At 43.4% G+C, this 24,528-nt stretch overlaps 1 protein-coding gene across 2 annotated transcripts in view; it reads left to right on the forward strand.

Annotated features, from left to right (window-relative positions):
* The window catches only part of KIAA1549L (KIAA1549 like), a 272,564-nt gene that overhangs the window by 200,017 nt on the left and 48,019 nt on the right, over positions 1-24,528 (forward strand). For both annotated transcript variants that reach the window (XM_063095748.1, XM_063095749.1), the window contains exons 11-14: positions 4,091-4,254; positions 10,723-10,907; positions 17,045-17,172; positions 24,305-24,486. In XM_063095748.1, coding sequence (XP_062951818.1) covers positions 4,091-4,254; positions 10,723-10,907; positions 17,045-17,172; positions 24,305-24,486 — 659 coding nt within the window. The remainder of the gene's footprint in view (positions 1-4,090; positions 4,255-10,722; positions 10,908-17,044; positions 17,173-24,304; positions 24,487-24,528) is intronic.

Raw genomic sequence — 24,528 nt, forward strand, 5'->3', positions numbered from 1 at the left:
TAGACTCTCCCCTACATCCATTCACACTGGTTGTGAACTCTAATGTCTGAGACATGGGCGACGGCCACAAAAATGAGCCCAAGACCTTTTGGAATGGATTCCTCCTCCTTTCAACATTTGTTCCACATAAGAATAATTTATTCTGTGTTTAGATTATTTGGACCCTTGACTCCATTCCTTCTGACTAACACCTGTGTGTGTGCACACATAAGCACACACTTCCATTCATGTGTGTTAACTTGGAACTGACTTAAACTGTTTCTTTCAGAGAAATGACTTTTCATGAAAATGTCTAGCCTGTGGGGGGCTCAGTTTCTTCATCTGCAAATTGAGGTTAAGAATATCACGCAGGCAAAGGACCTATCTGTCACAGCACCTAACATACAGCAGGCGCTCGGAACATGCTGTCTTCCTTACCTATCTGTTCTCTATTGAAATTCTTGCAAATTAAATAACCATTCATTCCTTTTCACCTCCACATGACTTTGTACTTTTAGATCATTATGCCAATGAATATATTGGGTTTGGATGACTTCAGGTGACCTAACTTTGCTATTGTTTTGACCGCTAAATGAATTTATGAATGTGCATAGGATAAATCTATTCTCTCCCCATTTAAATAGAGGTGAAGGGATTTTACATACTGCACTGAGAAGAAACACATCTACTAAAACAATAAAACTGAGTAAAAGCAGAACACACAAATATTTCATTCTTGCTAATGAAAAAATGCACATATATTTATTTAGGGTATACACTGACATACTATATGTTTCTTTTTAATCAGGACAGAATAGCTCAGCCAAAAAGAGGCATATTGATATTTTTCATAGAAGCTCTAAGCTTTAAAAAATGTTAATGGCATAAAATTCACATATAAATACTGATTTGCTAAAAGCAGTAGCAATTAAGTGTTTAATGTCAACAGAAGCTCATTATCTAATGAGCTGTTTTCAGAAGTTAATAATGTGATTAATCACTGATTGGTAAATACTGTGGAAACGACGTTCTTTTGTACTAATACTATTCTGAGCCCATGGGCAGCCAGATAATGGGCAGATCTTGGCTAACAAGGGACCAGTAGAAGTCAGGGGGTGGATGAAATCAGAGAAGAAGGATGTCTGGCTGGATCTGCGGGTGGGTCCTCACCATGTGGCACTAACCAGTGGGGTCTCTATATTCCAAGGTCTGGTCCTCAGCTTTGTCTAGCAGCCCCCAGAGTTCAGCAGGATCAGGAGGACCAACTCATGCTAACCAGACTTAAAGAGATGAATATATAAACCAAATTGCCAGTATATTAATTTAAAATATGGACTGGAACTCTGGAACTGCCACGGAGAGGGGACTTCTAACTTACCGATACTCTGTTCTATAAGAAAACCTGTGTGGAGAGCCAGATTGCAATAGGAATAGTGGTAGTTTATGTGTGCATTCCTTCAACTTTTAATTGAGCACCTACTATGTGCAATATCCTGTTATAGGCCCTGGGGATACAGCAATGAACGAAACTCCGAAACCTCCCTGCCTGTTTGGAGTGTACATTCTGATGGAGGGGCAGGGGGTGACAGATGATGAGCAAATAAATACATGTATATCATGTCAGATGGTGATGTGTGCTTTAGAGCCTTCTACTCCCAAGTGTGGGGGGTGGAGCAGGGAGCTGCTACATGGACGTGCCATGGCAGTTTGTTAGAAGGGCAGAATCTCAGGACCCACACTCCATATCCACGGAATCAGAATCTATATTGAACAGGATACCCAGGTGATTGGTGCATTAATGTTTGAGAGGCACTGAGGGGGACAGAGAGTGCCAGGGGCAGGGATTACTGTTTTATGTACAGAGTACAGGGAAGGCATCACAGATATGATGATGCTTGCACAGAGCCCTGAAGGAAGGGAAGGAGGGAGCCATGTGGATATCTAGGTGAAGAGCACTCTAGGAGGAGGGACCAGCCAGTGCAAAGGCCCTGAGGTGGGAGCATGTCTGCATGTTTGAGGAGCAGTAGGAGGCCAGTAGGTCTGGAGCAGAGTGAGTTAAAGGACAAGCCATAGCCTATAAAGCCAGAGCAGTAACTGAGGAGGTTGAGGCAGATCACTTAGGGGGCTTGTGGAAATTATAAGGACCCTGGCTCTTCCTCTGAATGGGGTGGGAGCCTCCAAAGGGTTTTGAGCAGAGGAGTATTGTATTCTGAGTTTTCGAAAGGTCACTCGGCTTCTGTGCTGTGAATGGACCATAGGGGACAAGGGGCAAGGTAGGAGGGCCGTTGCAGTAATTCAGGTGAGAGATGTTGGTCGCTTGGACCACAGCTGGAGCAGGTGATAGAGAGAAGTGAGAAGATCCTGGATATATTTTGAAGGTGGACATGACAGGGTTTGTTGATGAGCAGGATGTTGGGTGAGGGTAAAAGAAAAAGGTCAGTATCAATGGGAAGGTTATGGGCCTGAACAGCTGGCAGGAAGGAGTTGCCATTTATCGGAGTGATGAATATTTCAGGAAGAACAGGTTTGGGGGAAATTGAGAGTTGGGCTCTGGACATATTAACTTTGTCATATCTGTTACTTATCCAGTTGGAGATGTGAGCTGGCAGTTGGATATAGGAATCTAGAGTTCAGGGTAGGAGTCCTGGCTGGAGATACTTAAGAGTGTCATCAGAGCATGGATAGTACTTAAAACCATGAGTTGTGAGATCATCAAGGGAGTGGGAGAGAAGTTGGGTGGTATCGAGGGACAATATCACCAACCTGAAACAGACAGTTGCAGCTGTCATGTCCACCGGGACAGACCTGCCAACCAGCCAGTTTACTCACATCTGCAGCTGGGGAACATTCTCCTGGCAGGGACAAGTCCTGACTGCCCTTTTGTTCTTTCTCTAGATTCCTGCAGACTCTACTTCCTTCCAACAACTCGTTCTCGCTATAGTCCTGCTTTGGTTACTGTTTTCTTTACTCCAGTTCTATGAACATATTGGTCCTTCTGATTGGGCTGAAGTGTTTTCCAGGCATCCCCACCAGTGATCCTGGGGGAGACCATTCCTCTCATGTCAAGGACTTTTCTTTTTTCTTGTGTTTTTCTAATCCAACTTACCAAAAAGTAGAACAATACAGTGAAAACTCATGTACCCCTCACCTAGAACCCACAGTTACCAGTTTACTGTTTTTATCATAGACCTGTTCATCTGTCCCTCCGTTCATTCATCAATCCACCTTATTTTTTTGATGCATTTCAGAGTGAGTTGAAACATCAGTTGTCTTCAACCCTAAATGCTTCAGCATATCATTGACTAGAATTCAATATTTGTTTGTGATGTTTTTAGGTAAAATTTACATTGAGTGAAATGTACAGATCTTAAGTATATCATTTGATGAGTTTTGACAAATATATGGGCCTGTGTAACCCAAGTCTCCATCATGATATAGAGCATGACCATCACCCTGTTTCCTCTTCCAGGTTAATTTATTCCAGCCCCCCAGAGACACTTACCACTTACTGCTCTAATAGCACATTCCTTCTGACAAGCACTTTGTTTACTGTTTTCTTTACTCCGTTTCTGAGAACAGACTGATCCTTTTGATTAGGCTGAGGCATTTCCAAACTCCTCAGCCAGCTATTTTGGGGAAGATCCATCTACTCGTTATGTTTTATTCATTGCTCATTCAGAGGGTGACTTCATTACAATATTTAGGGTCAACCTGTCTCCTGCACAGATTTCTGATTCTCATATTTCTTCTCTCCTCTTCTCTTTGACTCTTGGACATCACCAGTGGGGAAAATTGGTACTGGTCCATCTTCCTCCTCCTCCTCCTCTTAATAATAGTGGAGGCTAGCATGTGTTGAGCACTTACTAGGGACCACTCCAGAACACCACAAAGTGGTAGCCCCATTTGACAGATGGGGAAATGGAGACTCAGAGAGCTTGAGTAACTTGCCTAAGGTCACATGGCTACAGAGGCAAAGGCTTTCTGATCCCCAATCCTCTTAACCCCCACATCCTCCCATCTCATGACTTGAGGCTGGGGGTGTTGAAGTCTGGGGTGCTTTCCTCTTCCCAGTGCTCCTTGTCTCATGCTTCCTGCTGGCTCTTTCCCACAGCCGTGGTGAAGAACCCACCCAACAACCTGTGGATCATCGCCGCAGTGCTAGCGCCCATCGCTGTGGTCACCGTCATCATCATCATCATCACTGCCGTGCTCTGCAGGAAGAACAAGAACGACTTCAAGCCAGACACCATGATAAACCTGCCTCAGAGAGCAAAGGTACGCGGAAGCGGTGGGTGGAGGGACAGGGGTCTGCCTGCCTCTCCAGCCGGACTTTTGAGGCCACCGCAGGTGCCTTCAGAAACATCGGTGCAAGTTATTGTTCTGAAGAAACCCTTTAGTTTATGATCAGGACATGATAGCTAATACTTATCTGATGCTCATTCTTTGCCATAGGTGCTTTCAAGTGCTTTACATATGGCAACTCTCTAATCCTCACAGCAGCCCTTTGGGGAAGGACCATTATTTTAGATGAGGAAACCGAGGCACAGAAAACTAGGAGCTAGATAGACCTGAAGGGACCTTAGAGATAATTTAATAGGATTTCCTCCTTTTACACGTGAAAAGTAACTCCTTCTGGGTTGGTAAGAAGTGTACACAGTATGTAGCAGAACTGGTGGTAGAACCAGGTCGGCGAAGGTCTGAATGTTTGTTCCCAAAGCTTGTGTGTTGAAATCCTAACCCCCAATGTGATAGTATTTGGAGATGGGGCCTTTGGGAGGTGATTAGGTCCTGAGGGTGGAGCCCTCAGGACCAGGATTAGTGCTCTTATAAATGAGGCCCTAGAGAGCTTCCTATCCTCTTCTGCCATGGGAGGACACAATAAGTCGGCAGTCTGCAGCCCAGAAGAGGGCCCTTGCCAGAATACAAACATGTTGACACCTTGATCTTGGACTTCCCAGCCTCTGGAACTGTGAGAAATAAATTTCTGTTGTTTATAAGCCACCCAGTCTGTGGTATTTTGTTATGGCAGCCCAAACAGACCAAGACTCTTGGCTCCTGATGCAAGGCTCTTTGTGGTGCATTAGACCCTCAAAGCTTTTCTTGTTGGAGTGACTTATCTGCAAAGGCTGCCTTGAAGGACAAGCTGCAGAGCTGTGGCTGGGTTCGGTGGCCCCCCTCCCCATGCCTGTCCTGGAGCCCCACCCTCCCTCTGTAGCCTCCGCATCTCTGCACTGTCCGCCTCTGGTGACTGGTAGAGAAATGGATGGAAGGGATTCTGAAGGCTGATTTTCCAGTCACACAGCTCACTTCATGATATTCCCCAAGGGAAATATGCTAACTGGAATACCCGGTGTTTAAATAATGCCTTACGATTTGCTGGGCTCTCCTAGGTCTGTCACCTCCTTTGTTCATCACCGCAGCCCTGCAAGGCAGGTTGTTCAGGGCAAGTTTTATCATCCTCATTTTACTGCCAAGAAACCCAAGGGAAAGACTTCGGGACTTTTCCAAAGTCACACAACTAGCAGCAGAGGGTGACTGAGACCCACATCTGAGTCTGTTTCTATATTGTACACCTACCTGAACCCTGATATTCGGCAGGTAGAATCCTCTTTCTGCCCTGAACTTCCAAACTTTGTCTACCTGTGCAAGAATGAAACAGTGAATTACTTCTCACACTTCATACCCATTGGAATACATGTCAGCCATGGAGACTGTCCTTGCTGGGGTCACCTTAGTCCTTTCTGGATGGTCACACCTTGCTTCAGCAAAAGAAATAAAGGGTTTTTTTTTTTTCCACCACTGGCCCATATAGGGATCCAAACTCAGCCTTGGTGGTGTCAGCACCACACTCTACCAACCAAGCTAACTGACTAGCCCAGATTTCTACTGTTTATTAAACCTACACACCTATTGCAAAGCTGAAGCTTGATTGCACATTGTCTACTTTTATTTTTTTCTTTTTCGTGACCAGCACTCAGCCAGTGAGAGCACCGGCCATTCCTATATAGGATCCGAACCCACGGTGGGAGCATCGCTGCGCTCCCAGCGCTGCACTCTCCCGAGTGCGCCACAGGCTCGGCCCCACATTGTCTACTGAAGAGCCAAACCCCAAAGAATGTTGTTCTGTTTCTGTTAACATAAAAGCACCTGCTTCCTAGACACAGCAGGGTATTGGTAAGAAGTGTAGGTTGGGAATTGCCCAAGTGGTGAAAAATGTAACTGCTCCAAATTCCCATCTTAGCTTAGTTACAATGTGAGCCTTTCAGACATAACAGCAATTACCATAATCTAATTGCAACAGAGTCCAGGAATGCAAAATATGCCATACTCAGATTGTAAATGGCATCTTATTAATGTGGTAAAATGAATTGGACAACACACGATTTCAGCACACCTTCTGGCTTGGAAGCTGTCTGAAGCTGGGACAGACTAATATTTGTGGTTTTCCGTACCTCCTCTTGTGTTCCTGCCCGATGCACTGTGCTTAGTAGAAACCTGGCTGATGTCAGAAACAAGCAAATTTATATCTCACGTGATGATTGAACTCCCTCGTGTGTGGTGGTGCTCACTCTTTTCCTCCACAAGGAGCCTGGGCTATGCACTTCGATTTCCAAAGCCCTTTTATCATGGAAAACCAGCAGGGTAGAACTGCCTCTTTCTTACTGCAGTCTTTCTGCCATTGCAACCCAGGGACACTGCAGCGTTCGGGAGAGGAGAGAGCTACCAGCATCACTTCTCACCACCTTGTGTATGTGAGCAGAATTCAATTAATGCCAAGGGATGAGGCAGAGTGAAAAAGTTACCCTTTGCCGCCAATCCATAGACTCAAAGGACAGTCCCAGGGACATCGCTGCATCTTTAGAATACAGGCTACAGTGCCAGAGGACAGTCCTGGGGATCCTTCAGAGAATCAGTAATAAACTTAACATGCTAAGTAGAGGAGGTGAGTGTGGCTTTCCTGGGAGCTGAGGCCAAGGCGTGGACGCCCACACCCTTCTTCAGAGACAAGGTGCCGTAGACATACTCTGTTACCTTTGTCACCAGCTGGGCTTCTGCAGGTGGAATGTTGAAAAAATGATAAATGCAAAAGGGCCAGGCATCATGACTTTTGTCACCTCCTTTCTTCCTAAATTACTTCTCTTTATTCTTAGTCATTGGATTTACAGCCTTTTCCCAGTTTTTCACTTCATATAATTGAAGAGAATATGGCTCCCTGGAAGAGGCAACCTTAGGAGAAAGTAGTTAGGGCTATATCCAAATGCTGGTGAGGTCTTGGAGGCAATGGTTGGCATGCACATCTGCTTGGGGCAGGTCAGTCACCCCCTAAGAGCAGCCAACCGCTTCCTCTTTCTCACATACTATCTGTATGGCTTCAGGAAAGTCAATTATTCACTTTGTGCCTCAATTTTCCCATCTGTAAAATGGGGATGATAACAGTATTTGTGTATAGGTCATGAGGATTAAATGAATTAATATATGTAAATTGCTTTGAGCTGCGCCTGTTACATAATAAATACTACAACTTAGCTTTTATTGTTATAAATACTTTTTCTTAAAAAGTATTTGTAATGTGTCTGCCTTTGAAATTATTGGAGATTATTTTGTTTTGATAATTTTACACTCATTGAAATAACTATAGATACTTCATGGTGTTGTATTACTGGGGTTGGGAGTCACTAGTATGTGTCCAATGAACAATTAATCTCAGGTAATTTTCAAGTTGAAGGTTGAAAGGCCTCTACCCTAAACGTCAGAAGAGTGAGAGACTATTCTTGAAGTCTTTCACCACTTAGCTATGTGATCTTGGGCAAATCACTGAACCTCTCTCAGCTTTTGTTTTCTTCCTTTTTTTGTGGCTGGCTGGTATGGGGATCCAAACTTTTGACCTTGGTGTTGTAATACTGTGCTCTAACCAACTGAGCTAACGGGCCAGCCCTAGTTTTTATTTTCATTTCTGTAAAATGGAGACTGTGAGGTATGTCCTGTTTACCTCATGAGTTTGTTGTGGGAATGAAATGAAGTATCTGTGTTTCACATGCCATAAGTACCAAACATATGCAGGATTGTTGTGATTAACCTAATAACAAGGCCCACCTATTAAGCCTGTCTGCACACTCATCACCCAGTCACCTGAAGTATCCAGTGAATGACTTCTACCCAGGTGAAGGTTTAGGGGTCAGATCCAGAGAGAGTGGGTAGAGAGGAAGAGATAGGACCAGAGCCAGCTTGTCCCTGTCACTAGGTTTTTGGGAAGCTTAACTGCTGCTGGAGACTCTGTATTCCTCACATACAGGCCAAGAGTCAGCACAGGAGCTGGGCCAAATATGGTAGGAGATGGCCAACCAAGATGGCAGGCTGCAGAAAGAGAGGAGAGGCCATGGGGAGACTCAACCAGCAGGGGTTAGATGTTTGGCTCTGGGCCACATAGGTCCCAATGCTGGCTCCATCACAGACCAGCTATGTGAGCCTGGGTAAGTTGCTTAACTTCCCTAAACCTCAGTTTCCCCATCTGTAAAATGGGGACTCAATAATATCTACCCACTTGAACTATAGTGAGGCTGCAATGACATAATTCACATAATGTGCTCAGTGCTATGCTAGTAATATTGAATGAGGCCAGAATTATGAGCTCCTTGAGGGAGGGGGACCAGTTATGACTCATCTTTATGTCCCCAGCACCAAGCACAGTCCCTGGCACAAGCCGGTGTTGTTAGAACAAAACTGAATAAGATCATCGGGGTTGGGGGTGCAGGATAATAGGAGATGAGGCTGGGCAGATGGGTTAAGCTGGAATGTGGAAGGTTTGGGTGCTGTGTCACATTTTTAATAAGGGAGTGACATGACTAGATGTGGTTTTAAGGGAGATAACTTCGGAGATTTGTCAAGGGTGGACCTGGAAAGGAGCCGAATGGAAGAAACAGACCAAGGTAGGAGACAGTGAGACAATGGACTTGGGGAGAAAAAGGCAGCTTCCAGAAAGATTTCAGAAGTTGGATCCAAATGGTGACCCATTGGTTGTGGGAGGAGCAGGTAATTCAGTATTCTAGGGGCATTATCAAGTCATCTGAAGGCTCCGTTCTGTTTCACGTAGCACCAAGGAAGGGAAGGGAAAAGAACAGACACCGTCTTCCTTTAGCAAACTCTATTTCAGAATCTCAGTCCCAGGTCCTGGCATCAGAATGTCACTGCTCACCACATGGGTCAGAGTGTGTATCTCAGAGACGGAGGGGGTGACCACGCTTCCCAAAGTGAGTTTCCCAGAGAACTGCGGGAACTGTCCCTGGCAAAGCTACGGGAAACCTCAAATAAAGAAGCTTTGATGGATCTAGCAATAAAACCCCAACCTGTTCTGAGACATAGTAGTAAGATTTGACAGGTTGGACTACAGTTCTAGATGGTGTATGGTTAAATCTGGCTGAAGCCTTCCTGTTGCATTGCTTAGCTGAGCCAGCTGCTGAAGGAAGAGCTTCTCATCATATCAAGTTCTGCTAGACTCTAAATGGTCGGTTGAGTTTCATCCCCAAATTTCCTTAAAGAGAATCACTGATGTCTATTTCACCTGGGCTGTGGTTTAGTAGAAGGCAAATAGTAATAATTAATATTGATCGAACACTTACTGTATGCCAGGCACTTAGCTAAATGCTGAACTTGAATTGCTTATTTAATTCTTACAACAATGTGCATACACATTTTATCCTGTTTACCCTATTATTGTCTCCATTTTACAGATGAAGAAACCAACGTGCAGAGAATTTCAGTAATGTACCCAAGGTCCACAGCTAATAAGTGGTAGAGTCAGAATTTGACTCTACCAGGCAATCTGTTTTTGGAGCTGCCACTCTGAACCACCTGCCACTCTGAACCACCATCCTGTCCTGCCTCAAATCTGTATTGTGTTGCTTTGGGATGTAAAGCAGAATAGAGATACTTCCAGGAATTGTTTAAACAATGCCTCTTGGTTTTTTATTACCCCACTAATAGATGTCTGTTAGATTTTGCTCACAGCTGCCTTATTCACTTGGGATTTCAGACACTGCAATAAAAAGCTTTGCTAATTTCCTGGGAATGAATTATAGGAGAACTGGCCTGCGTAAAGGAGAAGTCTGGATTAAAGAGCAATTCCATAAATTCTATTTCATTGTTAATGATTGTACTTCACATGTGGTAGCAAATTTCCCTTTGTTTTCAGATCTGTGATCCACTTTAATACTCAAGGGTAGTAGAAGTAAAGCAGATAAGTTTATCTTTATTTCTCAGATGAAAACATTGAGGTTCAGAGTTCAAGTGACTTGGCAAAGTCACACACGTGCTATTACATATAAAGCTACATGAGAGTGGAGTTAAAGGGTCACCAAATAGTTCTAGTCAGGAGCTGATACAGGACCTGTTTAATGTTTTATGTAAGAGTTATTTCTAATTAACAGTATCCATTGACTCAAAATTAGTGGTCTAAAATCCTTGAAAGAAGCTTGTTCTCCCATACCTATCGGCATCTTGTTTACAATCTTCATTTTTCTGAGCAAGTCTTATCTGTAGGTGTTCTGTAGCTAGGTGGAATGAACACAATTCTGATTTTGAAGAGACAGAAATAATGATGGGGATTTGAGCTACCGCTTGTTCATCAAAAAGCTGATTTTGGTCCCATCATGTGGACTTCGTTGCCTTTCTTCTTGTAAAGCTGACATTAGAGTCGCACTTCCCTAGAAATACCGATAATGATGCAAATCTTTTTCCTCTTTGCAGCCTGTGCAAGGCTTTGATTATGCCAAGCAACACCTGGGCCAGCAGGGCGCGGATGAGGAGGTCATCCCCGTGACTCAGGAGACAGTGGTCCTCCCGCTGCCTGTTAGAGATGCTCCTCAGGAAAGGGACATTGCTCAGGACGGAAGCACCATCAAGACTGTCAAGTCCACCGAAACCAGAAAGAGGTAGGCACGGGGCCAACTTCTGCCTCTCTGAGTCAGCAAGAGAAATAATTGATGGTGACAGCAGCTGAAACCCTCAAGTTAATTCCATTGTTCTCTAAACATTCCCCTCCATGCTTGTTTTGAATATTTGAAAAGGAGAATAAGGGAGATGACAGGAATCACAATATCTGCTCCATATGAGCCACTTTGTAAGGTTTTTATGTGGCTAATCAGCCACAGCAGGAGCGATCGAGCTCTTATACTTAGTTACTATAACAAATTTAGCACTGATGTCACACTTATCTTAAAAGTAGTGCCTTTGATACAGTATAGGTGTGTGTTTTATCTGGCAGTTTCTCAGTAGAGTTTCTGATTTCAGTCAAAACCATTTATTGAGTTTTTACTATGTACAGAGCATTTTGACAGGCTTTAGGAGAACTATGAAAATATATCAGATTGATTCCTGACCCCAAGGATTTCAGGTGGAGAAGACAGAGAAAGAAATACCTGGAACACTGAGATTGATGTGTGGTGCCCACAGTGGAGTCTCAGTAAAGTGCTGTGGAAAAAGAGCGAAGGAAGAACTTAATTCTGACCAGGAAAAGCATTGTGGAGAAGGCCATGTTTTAGCTGAGCCATAAAGTGTGGGATGTGAATAGGTGGGAAGAGATAAAGGCATCCAGTCTGAAAAAGCAGGGAGAGAAGAGGGACAGGTATGTTCTCTTCATGGTGAGTGTCTCTGGACTTCAGAGTTCACAGTGGTTGGGTTGTAGTGGAGGATAAAACCAGAAGGTAGATTAAAATTGTGGAAGGTCTTGACTGGAAGGCCAAGTCGTCTGACCTTTATTCTCTAGGCAATGGGAAGCCACTGCAAGTTCTTTAGGAAGATGGTGATGCCCAGCTTGTATTTTAGAAGAACTACTCTGATGGCAATATGGATAGTAGATGGGAGAGGTTGGGTCAGAAGCCAAGAGACTCATCATGAGGACTTTGCAATAGCCTCATGGAGAGGTAATGAATCCCATGGCTGGCTAAAGCAGCACTCCTGGCCAACCCCCTTCTCCCTTGCCTGACACCACATGGACGTTGGAAAAGCTCCATCCTCCCTGCCTCTCTCCTTCTTTCCCTTCCTTTACCAGGCACTGGAGATACTGCACGGAACGAGACAAAGCTCCTGCTCTCAGGGAACTTATAATCTGGTGGGGAGAGGTAGACAATAAGCAAATAGAGAAACAGAGAAATAGATAAGGTCTATTTTTAGATCAGGAGGTGATAAGTACGAAAAAGAAAACTAAAGCACAGTAAAAGGATAGAGAGATGGATTGGTGCTATTTTAGACAGGAAGCCAGGGAAGACCTCTCTGATGAAGTGACTTGAGAAAGACCTGATTGAAATGAGGTGTAAGCCATGAGGCTGTCTGCAGGAAGAATGTCCCAAGCAGATGAACGGTACATGCAAAGCCCAGAGGAGGGAACTTCTTGACGTGCTTAAAGAAGTCCAAGGAGGTTGACATGAGCTAGGGAGGAAGTGGTAGCCGATGAGTCAGAGAACTTGTCTGAGGTTGATCATGTCAGGTTTTACAGACCAAAGTCAGGTCTTGGAATTTTACTGTGAGTATGTATTCATTAGAGGGTTTTGAGAAGAGCAAGAAATAATGTGACTTTCAGTTTTAAAGGCTCACTCTGGCTGTTGCAGGGAAGCAGAGTAAAAGCAGGGAGACCCATTAGAGGCCACTGCAGTAATCCAGGTGAGAGGCGGTGGTGTAGACCATGGCATGGTGGTGTGAGAAGTGGTTGGATTTTAGAGATATTTTGAAGGAAGAGCTGATAAGATTTCCTGCAGATTGTTGTGGGATATGAAAATAGAAAGGAGTGAATTTGCCATTTATTGTGTTGGGGATGACTGGAGGGGAAGTTTGCAGGGGATGATTAAGAGTTTGGATGTGAGCATGTTAAGTTTGAGATGCTTATTAGATACGTAAGTGGGGATGTTGAGAACTCATTACCATATGAGTCTGGAGTTCAGAGGAGAAGTTCATAGTAGAAATATGTGTCACACTTATCAGTGTTTAGTGATTCTATGAGACTGGAAGAGATCACCTAGGAGAGTATAAATAGAGAAGAAGAGAGATCCCAAGAACTGAACTTTGGGACATTGCAGTGATGAAGTTTAGGAGAAGAGGAAGAATCAGCAAAGGAAACTGAAAAGTGTCAGGAAGAAAGGCATGAAAAGAGCAGAGAGAGTGGAATCCAAGAAGCCAAGAGAAGGAAGTAGTTTGAGAAGGAAGGAGGGATCACCTGTGTCAATACGCAAATGTTGTACTATAGTCAAGCAACAAGGCTATGTGTTTTCTTTCAGGAGCTCTTGGTACCTCAGAAAGAGGTACAGAGGAATGGGAGGCTGAATTCCAGCTTGTGCAGGAAAAAAGTTAGGGCATATGGATTAGTTATCCATTGCTCCATAACAAACCACTCCAAAGCTTAGTAGCTTAAAACAACAACATTTCTTCAGCTCATGATTTTGCTGGGTCAGCAGTTTGGGCTGAGCTCAGCCAGGTGGTTCTTCTGGTCTGAGCTAGGCTTGGCTGATCTCAGTGGGGCTTACTCATGCATCTCCAGTCAGCTGATAGAACAGCTGGGCTAACTTCTGGATGATAGCCTTGTCTAGCATGGCCCAGGTAACTGGGGCCTCTCCCCACATGGTTTCTCATCCTCCAGCAGGCTAGCCTTGGCTTTCTCACAAGGCAGTTCCAGGGTTCCAAGGGCAGGAAGAAAAACAGCCCCAAAGTACAAGCATTTCTCAAGTCTCTGCTTGTGTCATGTTTGCTACTATCCTACTGGTCAAAGCTAGTGACATGGTCAAGTTCAGAGGCAGTGTGAGAGAGGACTGCCTAAGGGATGGTTACAAAGAAGTATGAATAAATTGGCACCATTACTGCCATGGTCTACCCTAGCGTGAAATGTACAAAACCAGATGAGTTATCTGAATTTACTTGTTAAGTAGTATTATCTACAGCAATTATTCTCATTATGTTCTTTGCCAGATACAACAAAGGCATATTAACAACTTATCACCTATTTAGAAGATACTGAAAATAAATAAATAGAATTACTAAAATTAGAATATTAACATAGCACCTCCAAGAAGAATAAAAAAATTTTTCTACACATTCTAGTTGAGTAATTTAAATTGTACAAAGATTTCTTTTGCAAAATTGTTTTTTAGAACAAATGTTTCTTCTTAGATTAGCAAGGATTCTACTCTTGATAATCAAATTCAATTACTTCCAAGTTTTTATTAAGAAATATTAGCCTATGAAACAAATACAGATAAGACAATGTCTGTATTGCTGAATAATTTCTACATTTGCTTCATAATTTTACCATAAAAATATAATTTTACTAAGTGCTGGCTATCTCATTGCCCAAGTTGTAGGAGAAACTTCACCTCTGTTCAAGTCCAGCTGACCATGGGAGTCTCGGAGCATTTAGGAGATTTTAAGACATCAAACCCAAGTGCAAACTCATGATAAATATTATTTTTCTGGCTTCCCCATTTTGCCACATTAGTTTCCTCATTCCTCCTAAATAAGTACTCCCTGACCTTTCAGAATAGGTCTGTTAGATTATCCAAAAAGTTTCACAAGTGAAAAATAGGGGAAACCAGTGATTTGACAGTTATTAAGATACCTCACTTTTTAAAAATTATTTTTAGACTGAAATCTGAGGATTCAGTGACTTCCAGATAGCCCAATGGGTATCGTGGGTCCTTTTCTTCCAGTCTAGGGTCTTTGTGATACTATTTTGTTGGTCTGTGACTGGGATTGATGGGCCAGGATGGAGCCATTTGCAAAGGGCACTTAAATGTAGTGACTGGCCATAATTGTTCAGCAATTGATTAATCCTCACTTCCAAGACTGTTCTTCCAGGCTCCATGTCCACCCATATCCTCAGAATGGGCACTATCGGGTTCAGTAGCCTAAAACTGCAGCCTCACAGGGTGACACTTTCTTGCTTTCAAAAATGCTTGTTACTGTCATGTGAGTGGACACACACCCACACACCCACACACACACCTTACTCTGTTTTTGACTGAAGATTTGAGCTGGCAACTCCATGTGAACATAAATCTATAAACTGATGCAAAGAATAAAGCAGAGTTGGATTTTCTCTACAGAGATTTGCTCCTTGACACCTTTCCTTTGAATAGAAGTAGTGAAAGAATAAATATTATAAAAACCATTAAGAATTTTGTGAGTGTAAAATAGGTTACAAAAGTCTTTCCCTTTCCTCTTTTCTGGACCTAGATGAAAGCTTTTATGTCCCAATAAAGCCAGTTGGGGGAGTAGATGCCACGAAACTATAAGAGTCTGAAAACAGTCCTGGGGCATATGTCTTCTCTGTGTGTATTTTCACACCCAGCACATAGTGATCAAATAGCTTTGGAGTAAATAACATGTATTCAATAGACTAGTGCCTTATCCCTGTTTTTCCAGATTACATTCTTTGTATTACTAGTTTTATAGGATATCAAAAGTTTTTATGGTAAAAGAGATTGTGGCCAGATAAATTTGAAAATGTTGGGTTAAATGAAATAAGATGAGTGTCTTTATAGCAGAACTGATCAGAGATTTTGATATGCTCATGTGCTTTGGGAATCTCCAAAGAAGGAACATAGTAAACATGTCCCAGACTTACACCTGTCTGTGGAACTTTGGTGAGGAACATCTCGCGTGGCTCTGGTGTCCTGTGCAATGTGCAATGCCCTTGGTTGATGCTGCCTAACCTGTTGATAGCTCAGCTTTGATTGTTCCTGCTAGAGTGTTCAGAGAATTCTTACCTCCCAGAAGATGAGGAACAAGAGGGAGGAGGAAGAAGGGGAGCATGCTCTTAAAAGCTGTTTACCTGCTGATCAACGGCATTTGGTCCAGTCAGTTTTCCACTGTCGTGGCCAGATGCCATTATTTTCTAAGTTCAGACCATTGACAATAGAAGAACAGAGGCCTCTAGATTTCTCCTCCTGATTGTCTTCCACGGAGGGGAGGCAGCTGGTCTTTATGCTCAGCCCACCCATTGGCTAGCATGATCTGAGGCCCGAGGGAGTGCAAACCTCAATGTGGGCTCTCAAGTGCCCGTTTCCCTTCAGAGTTCCAGAAGACCAGAGTCCGGCCCTGAGGGAGGGAAAGAAGGCTGTGTGGCTTGCCCTGTGTAAAAGGCTGCCTCATCTGGGGTCACTGTAGGAGGTCAATTACAAGAGCAAAGGCAAGGTGTTCTGGGATGTGGGTGGAGGGGGGCCCTGCCTTCCAGGGCTGATTTGCCACTTCCCAACTCTACCCTGGACAGCCCGCTTCACCTGCATGTGCTTCCCATTCCTCACTTGCTAAACAAGGGTGACAATCACCAAATCAGTGGATCATTTAAATGATGCATTAACAGTTGGAAAGCACTCAGGACAGTCTGTGACACACAGTAGGTGCTCCTGGTGGGGAGCTCTTGGAGAGCATGGAGTCGGCATCCGAGTATCTCTGTATATCTGGCACAGTGCCTGGCACAGAGTAGGCACACAGAAATATTTCCTGAATGAACAAAGAGCTCAAATCTGTAGCCTCCTAATACAAGTGATTATTAGTTACCACAGTTAAAGAGTGTGTGTGTGCACACATGCACGTGTGGAGGTAACTGACAGAGTGAAAACCCCAGGGGTTCCTGATCTTTAGTAGTCAAGGTACATGCTGTAGAGAGAACAGCCGAAGAAAATCGTGTTTTATGCATGGCCCTGAAGGTGCCTATGTGATTCAAACACCGCAGCACTCTCCAAAGTGCTGTGTGTTAAAAAGAGGGCATGCTACACAAATGCCATCGTGGCCATCGTTTCCATAGTCACTAGGGGTTAATGAAACAGAGGTGGGCACTGGTGTCTGTGCTCACTGAACTTCTGCACAGAGCTGAGCATTGGGAGATGCGCTCAGAACAATCAGCTCCTGAACCTATGCTGTCGCGTGGGTGGTTTTCGTTTTTTCTTTTTCTGTGTCATTTCTTCTTTGTCAATAAAACCCGAAGAAAAGACTAAGGACGTAAACTGTGCAAATAAAATAACCTTGAGAGGAGGCCGCTCTAGGCGAAACTTACCGTCTCCCCTGTTGCTATGGTTACCTCCAGCAGGTCGCCCAGTGAGAATGGCTCTGTCATCAGCAACGAATCAGGGAAGCCCAGCTCAGGGAGACGCTCACCCCAGAATGTAATGGCACAGCAGAAAGTGACAAAGGAGGAGGCAAGGAAGAGAAATGGTGAGAAGCCTTCCCAGCAAACGCCACCCCCAGCCCTCCCACGCATGCTCACTCACACACGCGTGCACACGTGTGCACATGCTCACACCCCATCACACTTACACCCTGTGTGCTCTAACCGTCAGTTCTCCTCTCTGTCCTGCCCCAAAAGAGCAGGAGTCTGCTACATACCTCTCGGGTTTTCTCCTGCCCCTTTTCTCAGGATTGTTCTGTCCCACCTCCTCTGCCCCTCTGTTCTTATGGAATTATGCAGTTCCTTAGAAAAACCCTTTGCAGAACAAACTGGTGTTTGCTTAGAGGTTTTTCTGATTCTTGGATGAAGGAGGCAGGTCTCCAACATGCTGCTCATCTTGGAGATTTTCCTCATTTTCTTGCCCTGACTCCCCCTGATAAGTTTCAGGGGTTCAGTCTCTAGGCCGGGGAGTTCAGATATTGCAAACCTACGTCTCCCAGAAAAAAACAAAGTCAAGAAACAGATCTGTCAAAAGTAATCAGCCTATGCTTCTTCCTTAATTCTCCAGGAGACTTAACTGTTTAGTTTCTCTCTCACCCAGATCTTTTCCCTCCCTGTAAAGGTTGGTGTTTGGGAGTATTTCTAAGTCACCTGAGTTCTCTTATTGTGCGGTGGCATTGTCTATAGATGGCATCTGTTGGACGTCATTGTACAGCCTCCTTGTTCTCCTGACCCCTCCTTTGTTCTGACTCTCATCTCCTTGTGTGTGATGTTGGCTTCCTGAGCCCAGAATCCAAGTACCTGTTGCTGCTGATCTCAGATCAAAGAAAATTCCTTTTGGATTTCAAAGGGTTGTAGGTGAAACCAGACAGAAATGCCAGGTGAAAAGCTAAACAGTATGGTGCTCTGGTTAACTGTGCTCCCCTTTAAAGGAAATTGATGAAGTATAGTTCAGGGACTCTCTCTTGAAGCTAGTGCCAGAATATTCTTTTGTTTTCAAATGTTACTTACTCATTTCTTTTTTCTGACCGAAAAAAAAAAAAAAAAAGAAAGAAAGAAAGAAAAGGAACAATAACACGATGGATTTGTATTCTGCAGGGAAAATATGGTTCCAGTTCCCATTTCCAGCCCTTATATAAAGCACTAGTTTGAATTTTCATACCTATTTGGTTCTTGAAATTTTTTCTTCTCCTGAGTTCTGCATGCTGTAACAGGGAGACTGCTTTCTACATCAGAATTGGGGTGTGACCTGTGGGATTTTCCTGGAATATCTGCCCCACCTGGGGCCACCAGAAATCCTGCCTTCAGCTGTCTGCCAAGCTAGCACATAAAGAATCAGAGGAGCTCTAGAACTAGTCAAGGGGGATTTGAACTCAGCAACTTTCGTCTCTTTCTTCCCAGGGCAAGGTGCTAAGAGAGGTGGGTAGAGAGAGAGAGAGTGACAGCAGAGACAGTGCACAGTGAGGTCACAGGGAAAGGCTGTTCTAACCTGAGGACCGTGACAGCCATCGCCACCTCACCGAGATGACGCCCTCCCAGCTCTGCCTACTCCTCCCCCTCCCCCCCTTGCTGTCCTTCCTTCCCTTCCATTCTTCCTGAGCATTTATAAAGTTAAGTCAAACCACTCACTCCCCCAGATGCCCCAACTCACCCGCCTCATTTCTCAAATCATCCTGAAGAACTCAATGTGTGTCTTTCTCTGACCTTTTTACAATGCATATGACAACACACGTATCTTTGTTTCTTATTATACTGCTTTGTTTTGTTCTATAAAATGGAATCAATGTGTGTATTGTTCTATGCCCTTTTTCTTGCTTAAAAATGTGCAATATACAGACTCTTCTGTCAGTCAATACCCATTTACAACATGATGCCTATCCCCCTCCCCTGTGTTTAACCCATAGAAGAAGAGAAGGCTGGTTCCTGAGCCCATCCCTCCCCACCCTGGCTGGTGAAACTCTGCCCTGCTCTTGATGTCCCTGCTGACTGACCTTTGCCATTCCTGTTTGTCTGCCCTCTCTGCCTGCTCCTTATTCTGTTTAGGTCGCTCTGATTATTTTAATACCAGGTTCAGAAATAATGACAGACGGGTGCATGGATAAAGTGCAATTACTATATGAAGCTGAGGTTTTTATTTGTTTGTTTTATTGAAAAGCCATCCTTCCCAGGTTTAGAGTGCTTGCTAGGTTGCATTTTATTTTTGGCAAAAGTAAACTCAGTGAATTTTCAGGATTGGTCGCTTCTGTTTCACCACAGGTTTCTATTCAGTGAGGTTTAGTTTTGAAATAATCAAATGGAAATGATAGGGCCAAATCTGTAAAACTCAACAGATGCAGAAGCACTGGGTGCTTCTAGAATGGCCCTTCAGTGAATCCCACGCTTGTCTTTTTTTTTTTTTTTTTTTTTTTATCAAAGGGCTCTATTTGATCATTTTACTAGGTTGGAGTTAGCCAATAAAATCGGTAGTGTATTTTATCGGATTGGAAGATGAATGAAATGAAGAAAGGAAGGGAGGAGGGAAGGAAGAAAATAACATTGAGTGGAATTGTGGAGAAAACAGAAAGGTGTATTTTCACCACCTTGCTAGCTTGCAAAAGGTATCGAGGACTTTTTGTCTGAATACGGCCTATGAGAATAGATTATTCTGTTAGTATGGAATAATCAAATACTGTTGTCTCATGACTGAGTAACCCTAGCCTCTAGAATAGATACTAAGATTAATTAATAAATGTTAATGTACTAGTCTGTCATTCTAAAACCATTGTTTTCCACCAAGTTTGTGACATCTGTGGCTTCTAATATTTGTCTTTTGTGAAAATAAGAACTCTAAGAGGAAAAGACCCTGTTCTGCTAGCAACAGGGCTGGCTTGGGTCCTTGTAGCTCAGTGGCCTCATTAACTACCATAGCTGCAAGGCAGTTTCAGAGTCTGTGGGAAAGCTAGATGTGGGAAAGTTAGACGTGAGAGCTAGGATTTTGGCATTTTCTCAACCAAGTACAGATATTTTAATTTCTGAGTCAAACCCAATGTCACCTTAGAAAAGGTGTTTTCCAGGAAAGAGTAAAAGTTCAAGATTAAAACATAGTATGTGTATTTGCATCTTCAGTAATTTGGAAGCAGACAATCTCCCTAAGTCCTGTAAGAGTGCATCTTCATGTCACTAAGACACTTCACTGTCAGCGCTCAGAATCTAATCAGAGCTTACCTGCTAAGAGTTATGGGGTAGGTGAGGCAGGGGAAGGACAAGGATTAAGGAGTGTAGAGGATGAATTACTACTTTCTTAGCAGGTGCTCTTGCGGGGCAGCTGGGATTAAGATGTAAAGGAAGATTTCTCAGAGACACCAGTTCAAAGACACTAGTTTCAGTTTTTATTCTTCCTTTGCCTTCCCTAGGAAGTGAAGACTTGTTTTTGATCTAATAAATAACACCAGAGGGCAGTGGTGCTAGTTGTAGATTATTTCTTCGAACTTTCATGAAAATTTCAGAAAGAAAGAGCATATTCTTCCTCAAATGGGAGGGCTCTTGAATGCCAATTCAAATAGGAAGAAATGAAATTTCTCTATCCAGCCTGACTTACTGGAATTAAAACCAACAATGCAGATAAGGCACAACTGGATACGAGACAGTTGGTTAGTGGCACTCATTGTTATGATGGGATTCTAGGGCACTTTCTCAGTTTAACTGTGGCCCTTCTGTTTGTCATTCTCCTGTTCTTCTTTAGGGACTAATTATGCATTAAAAACCTCCGTGAACCTGCTGTTGTCACACAACATTTTAATGTATTAATATTTAATATAATACTTTTTAATGTATTTTTCCATAAAGTCTTTTGGAGGAGGAGGAGAACTAGTTACTTTTCTCTTAAAAAACCTGGAGGAATTGTTGTGCAAATCTGAATATGACTTTTTTGAAAGTGAGAATGAAAGGTCTTCTTCTTGGTGGGAACTCTGCAGAGTCTCTTGGCGACCAGGTTATCACATGGCAAGAGCGGGCTGAGCAAGAGAGAGCTAAGCTGCTCACTCACTCTCCTTGTAAAGCCATCAGAACCAAGCCCATTACTCCATGAATGGATCAATCCATTCGCAAGGGCACAGTCCTCACAATCTAATCACCTGTTGAAAGCCTCACCTTTCAAATACAGTAATTGGATTTCTCACCCTCTTAACACTGTTACAAATGAGGGTCAAGTTTCCAATACATGAATTTTGGGGGGATAAACTTAACCCACAGCAAAGGCCAATTGTATGTGAGACACTGTTAAAGGCAACAGACATCAGCTTATAAGAAGATGGAGCTTATATTCTAGAGGCAGGGGCAAGGGCAGACTTTAAAGCAGTACGACAAATCAGTAGTGATGAGAGCCATGAAGAAAATATAGCAGGGTGGTGAGGGGGTTATTTTGGATGGGTGCTTAGAGAAAGTAGTTTGCATGTGGCAACTTGAAAAGTAGGAAGGAACTGGGCACATGAAGATCAAAGGGAGGAGCATTCTAAACAAATGGAACAACGAGTGCAAAATTCCTGATGTGGAAACAAGCCTGATGTGTTTGAGAAAGCCACTGTGGCTGGGGCAGAACAGATAAGGAGAGAGGAAGGGGTGCGCTCAGCAAGGTGGCCAGCGCTGGATCTGACAGGACCTTGTAGAGAAGGTTCTCATTTTATTCTGAGAGAGATGAAGACTTCAGAAAATTCTGATCAGAGGAGGAATGTGATCTGGGTACCTTCTGAAAAGATAGTCCATTCTTGGCATGTATTTTAGGGGTAGGGAGGACAAGAGTGGAAGCTCATGGTTAGGAGGTTGTTTAGAAGGTGCCTTGGGTTGAATGTCCCCCCAAAACTTAGCCCCCTCTGTGACTGTTAAGAGGGTGGGAAATCCTATTATGGTAATTGAAAGGCGGAGCCTTGAAGAGTTGATTGGATTGTGGGACCCTGCAGTAGTGAATGGATTACAAATGGTGGTCAGGGGCGTAGTTCTGAAAGTTTAAAAAGGAGAGTGCATGAGGAGATCTCTCTCTCTCTGCTCTGCTATCTACTGCCATTGAGACCCCAGCCATCACTGTTGCCACCACCAAGGCCTTCACCAGCTGTGTTCTCTGGAATTTGGACTTCCCAGCCTCAGAAACTATAAGCAATAAATATTTTTTTCTTTATAAATGACCCAGTTTCAGGTATTTATGTTATAAGCAACAGAAACTGACTAATAGAGGAGGTGTATGAGTTATTTATTGCTGTGTAACAAATTACCCCAATACCTAGCAACCTAAAATGACAATATACATTTATTATCTCACTTAACATCTATGGGTTAGGAATTTAGGAATGACTTAGCTGTGTGATTCCGGCTCAGTCTCTCATGAGGTTGCAGTCAAGATATTGGCCTGAGCTAGAGTGATCAAAAGTTTTGACTGGTCCTTACAAGATGGCTTGCTCAGGTGGCTGCTGGCAGAGGGCCTCCATTCCTTGCTACCTGGATCTTTCCATAGGATCACTTGAATGTCATAACATGGCAGCTGGCTTTCCCCCAGAGTAAGTGATCCAAGAGAAAGCAAGGTAGAAGCCACAATGCTTTTTTATGACCAAGCCTGGGAAGTAACACATTATTCCTGCAATTTCCTATTGGTTCCACAGGCCAGTCCTATTCATTGTGGGTCTGAATATTAGGAGGTGAGAATTATTATTATTATTTTTTTTTTTTAAAGATGACCAGTAAGGGGATCTTAACCCTTGACTTGGTGTTGTCAGAACCATGCTCACTCAGTGAGCTAACCGGCCATCCCTATATGGGATCCGAACCCGGGGCCTTGGTGTTATCAGCACTGCACTCTCCCGAGTGAGCCACGGGCCGGCCCCAGGAGGTGAGAATTATTGGGAGCCATATTGGAGGCCAGATACCGTGGATGGCTTTTATAGCAGTTGTCCAGAGGGAGATCATGGTGTCCAGGCAGGAGTTGCCCAGCAAAATTACACTCCTAAAATATATATGCATCTGGCAACACATCTGAGTAGAGATTTTCCTGTCACGGGCTACTTGGTACCCTGCTATTTGGAGATCAGTCCACAGAACTAAAAAAAATTCCAATTATAACCCATTGTTAGACTCTGAAGTGTTTTAGCCACATTGTAAATTAACAGTTTACTTGGCTTCATTTGACACATCTCTGATTATGATAAGTGACAAAATGATACAAACTGTGTGTTTCTCAATAATTTAAATAACATCCCAGTCTCTTGAGCAGGTGGAAGGAAAGATGAATACACTTCTATTACATTTGTATTTAATGTAACACCTAATTGCTCCCAAATTGTCCACTGGTTTTGTTGTTTGAACAAGTTTAATTTATCTCTTGCTGAGCCATGCTCAATAAGCTGTCTGTCATTCTTATAGTTACTTAATGGGAATATGCTTTAAGAACAAGTAAATCAGTGAGATACCACTGGCCCTGGAACGTCTCTTGTCAGTGTAGTTATGGAAACACAAGGTACATTGGTGTCTTTCAGCAATCACAGAGGAATGATCTGTCAGAGGGGAGAATTAATTTAACAGAGTGTAGGTGAAAATCACTCTATTTAATTAGGGGAGTTGTCTGTAGCTTCAAATTAGTTTCTCTGGTGGTTATTTCATAGCTTTCTTTTGTTTTAGACAAGTGATAGAAACTAAAACCCAAATCCTTGGAGAAGCTGCCTTCAGAAAGAAAAAAAAAGGTGTCAGCGACAATGACCATGGCTAGTTGACCCAGGAGGATTTGTTACCTTAATAGTGTGCAAAAACTCATGGCTTTGGTGGCAAAGACTAAACTGAATGCTGTTATGCTGTTGATTGTCAGATTTTAAGAATAGTTGCAAGATTTGGATGAATTTACTTTTTCCATTTCTGACTCAGAGAAAAAAAATTCCTTCTTTTTTCCTCAAATGTATCACTGTTTTGAAAGAATGGTTTTTATTGTTTAAATTCAGACCTCTTTTCTATCCATTGATAACACAGTGAAGGAATAAATAGCATAGATCTTAAATTTAAAAGAAAATCATGGGTCACAGTCCTTGGCACAGAACCAGACACTGTTGTTTCTGAGGTCGTTTTGAGTAGCGTAGTGTCCTTCAGCTGTGAGCCTTACATAAATCCTCCCCTGATCACGCAGCTCTCCCCTTCATCATAAAGTCAACGTGTTTATGTTGTATTTAGTGCCCGCGAGTGATGAAGAGGAGGGAGCTGTTCTTTTTGACAGCTCTGGCAAGGCGACTGCAGACCCCTTTGACACGTCTTCTGGGTCTGTGCAGCTCATCGCAATAAAACCCACAGCCCTCCCCGTGGCGCATGCCACCGCGGACAGGAGTCAGGAGTCGTCGGCAGTCCTCAACGGTGAGGTGAGCACCCAAGGACCCAGGGCGGGGAGGGAGTCCAGCCAG

The sequence above is a fragment of the Cynocephalus volans genome, chromosome 4 (assembly GCF_027409185.1).
Source record: "Cynocephalus volans isolate mCynVol1 chromosome 4, mCynVol1.pri, whole genome shotgun sequence".
NCBI classification, from domain to species: Eukaryota; Metazoa; Chordata; class Mammalia; order Dermoptera; family Cynocephalidae; genus Cynocephalus; species Cynocephalus volans.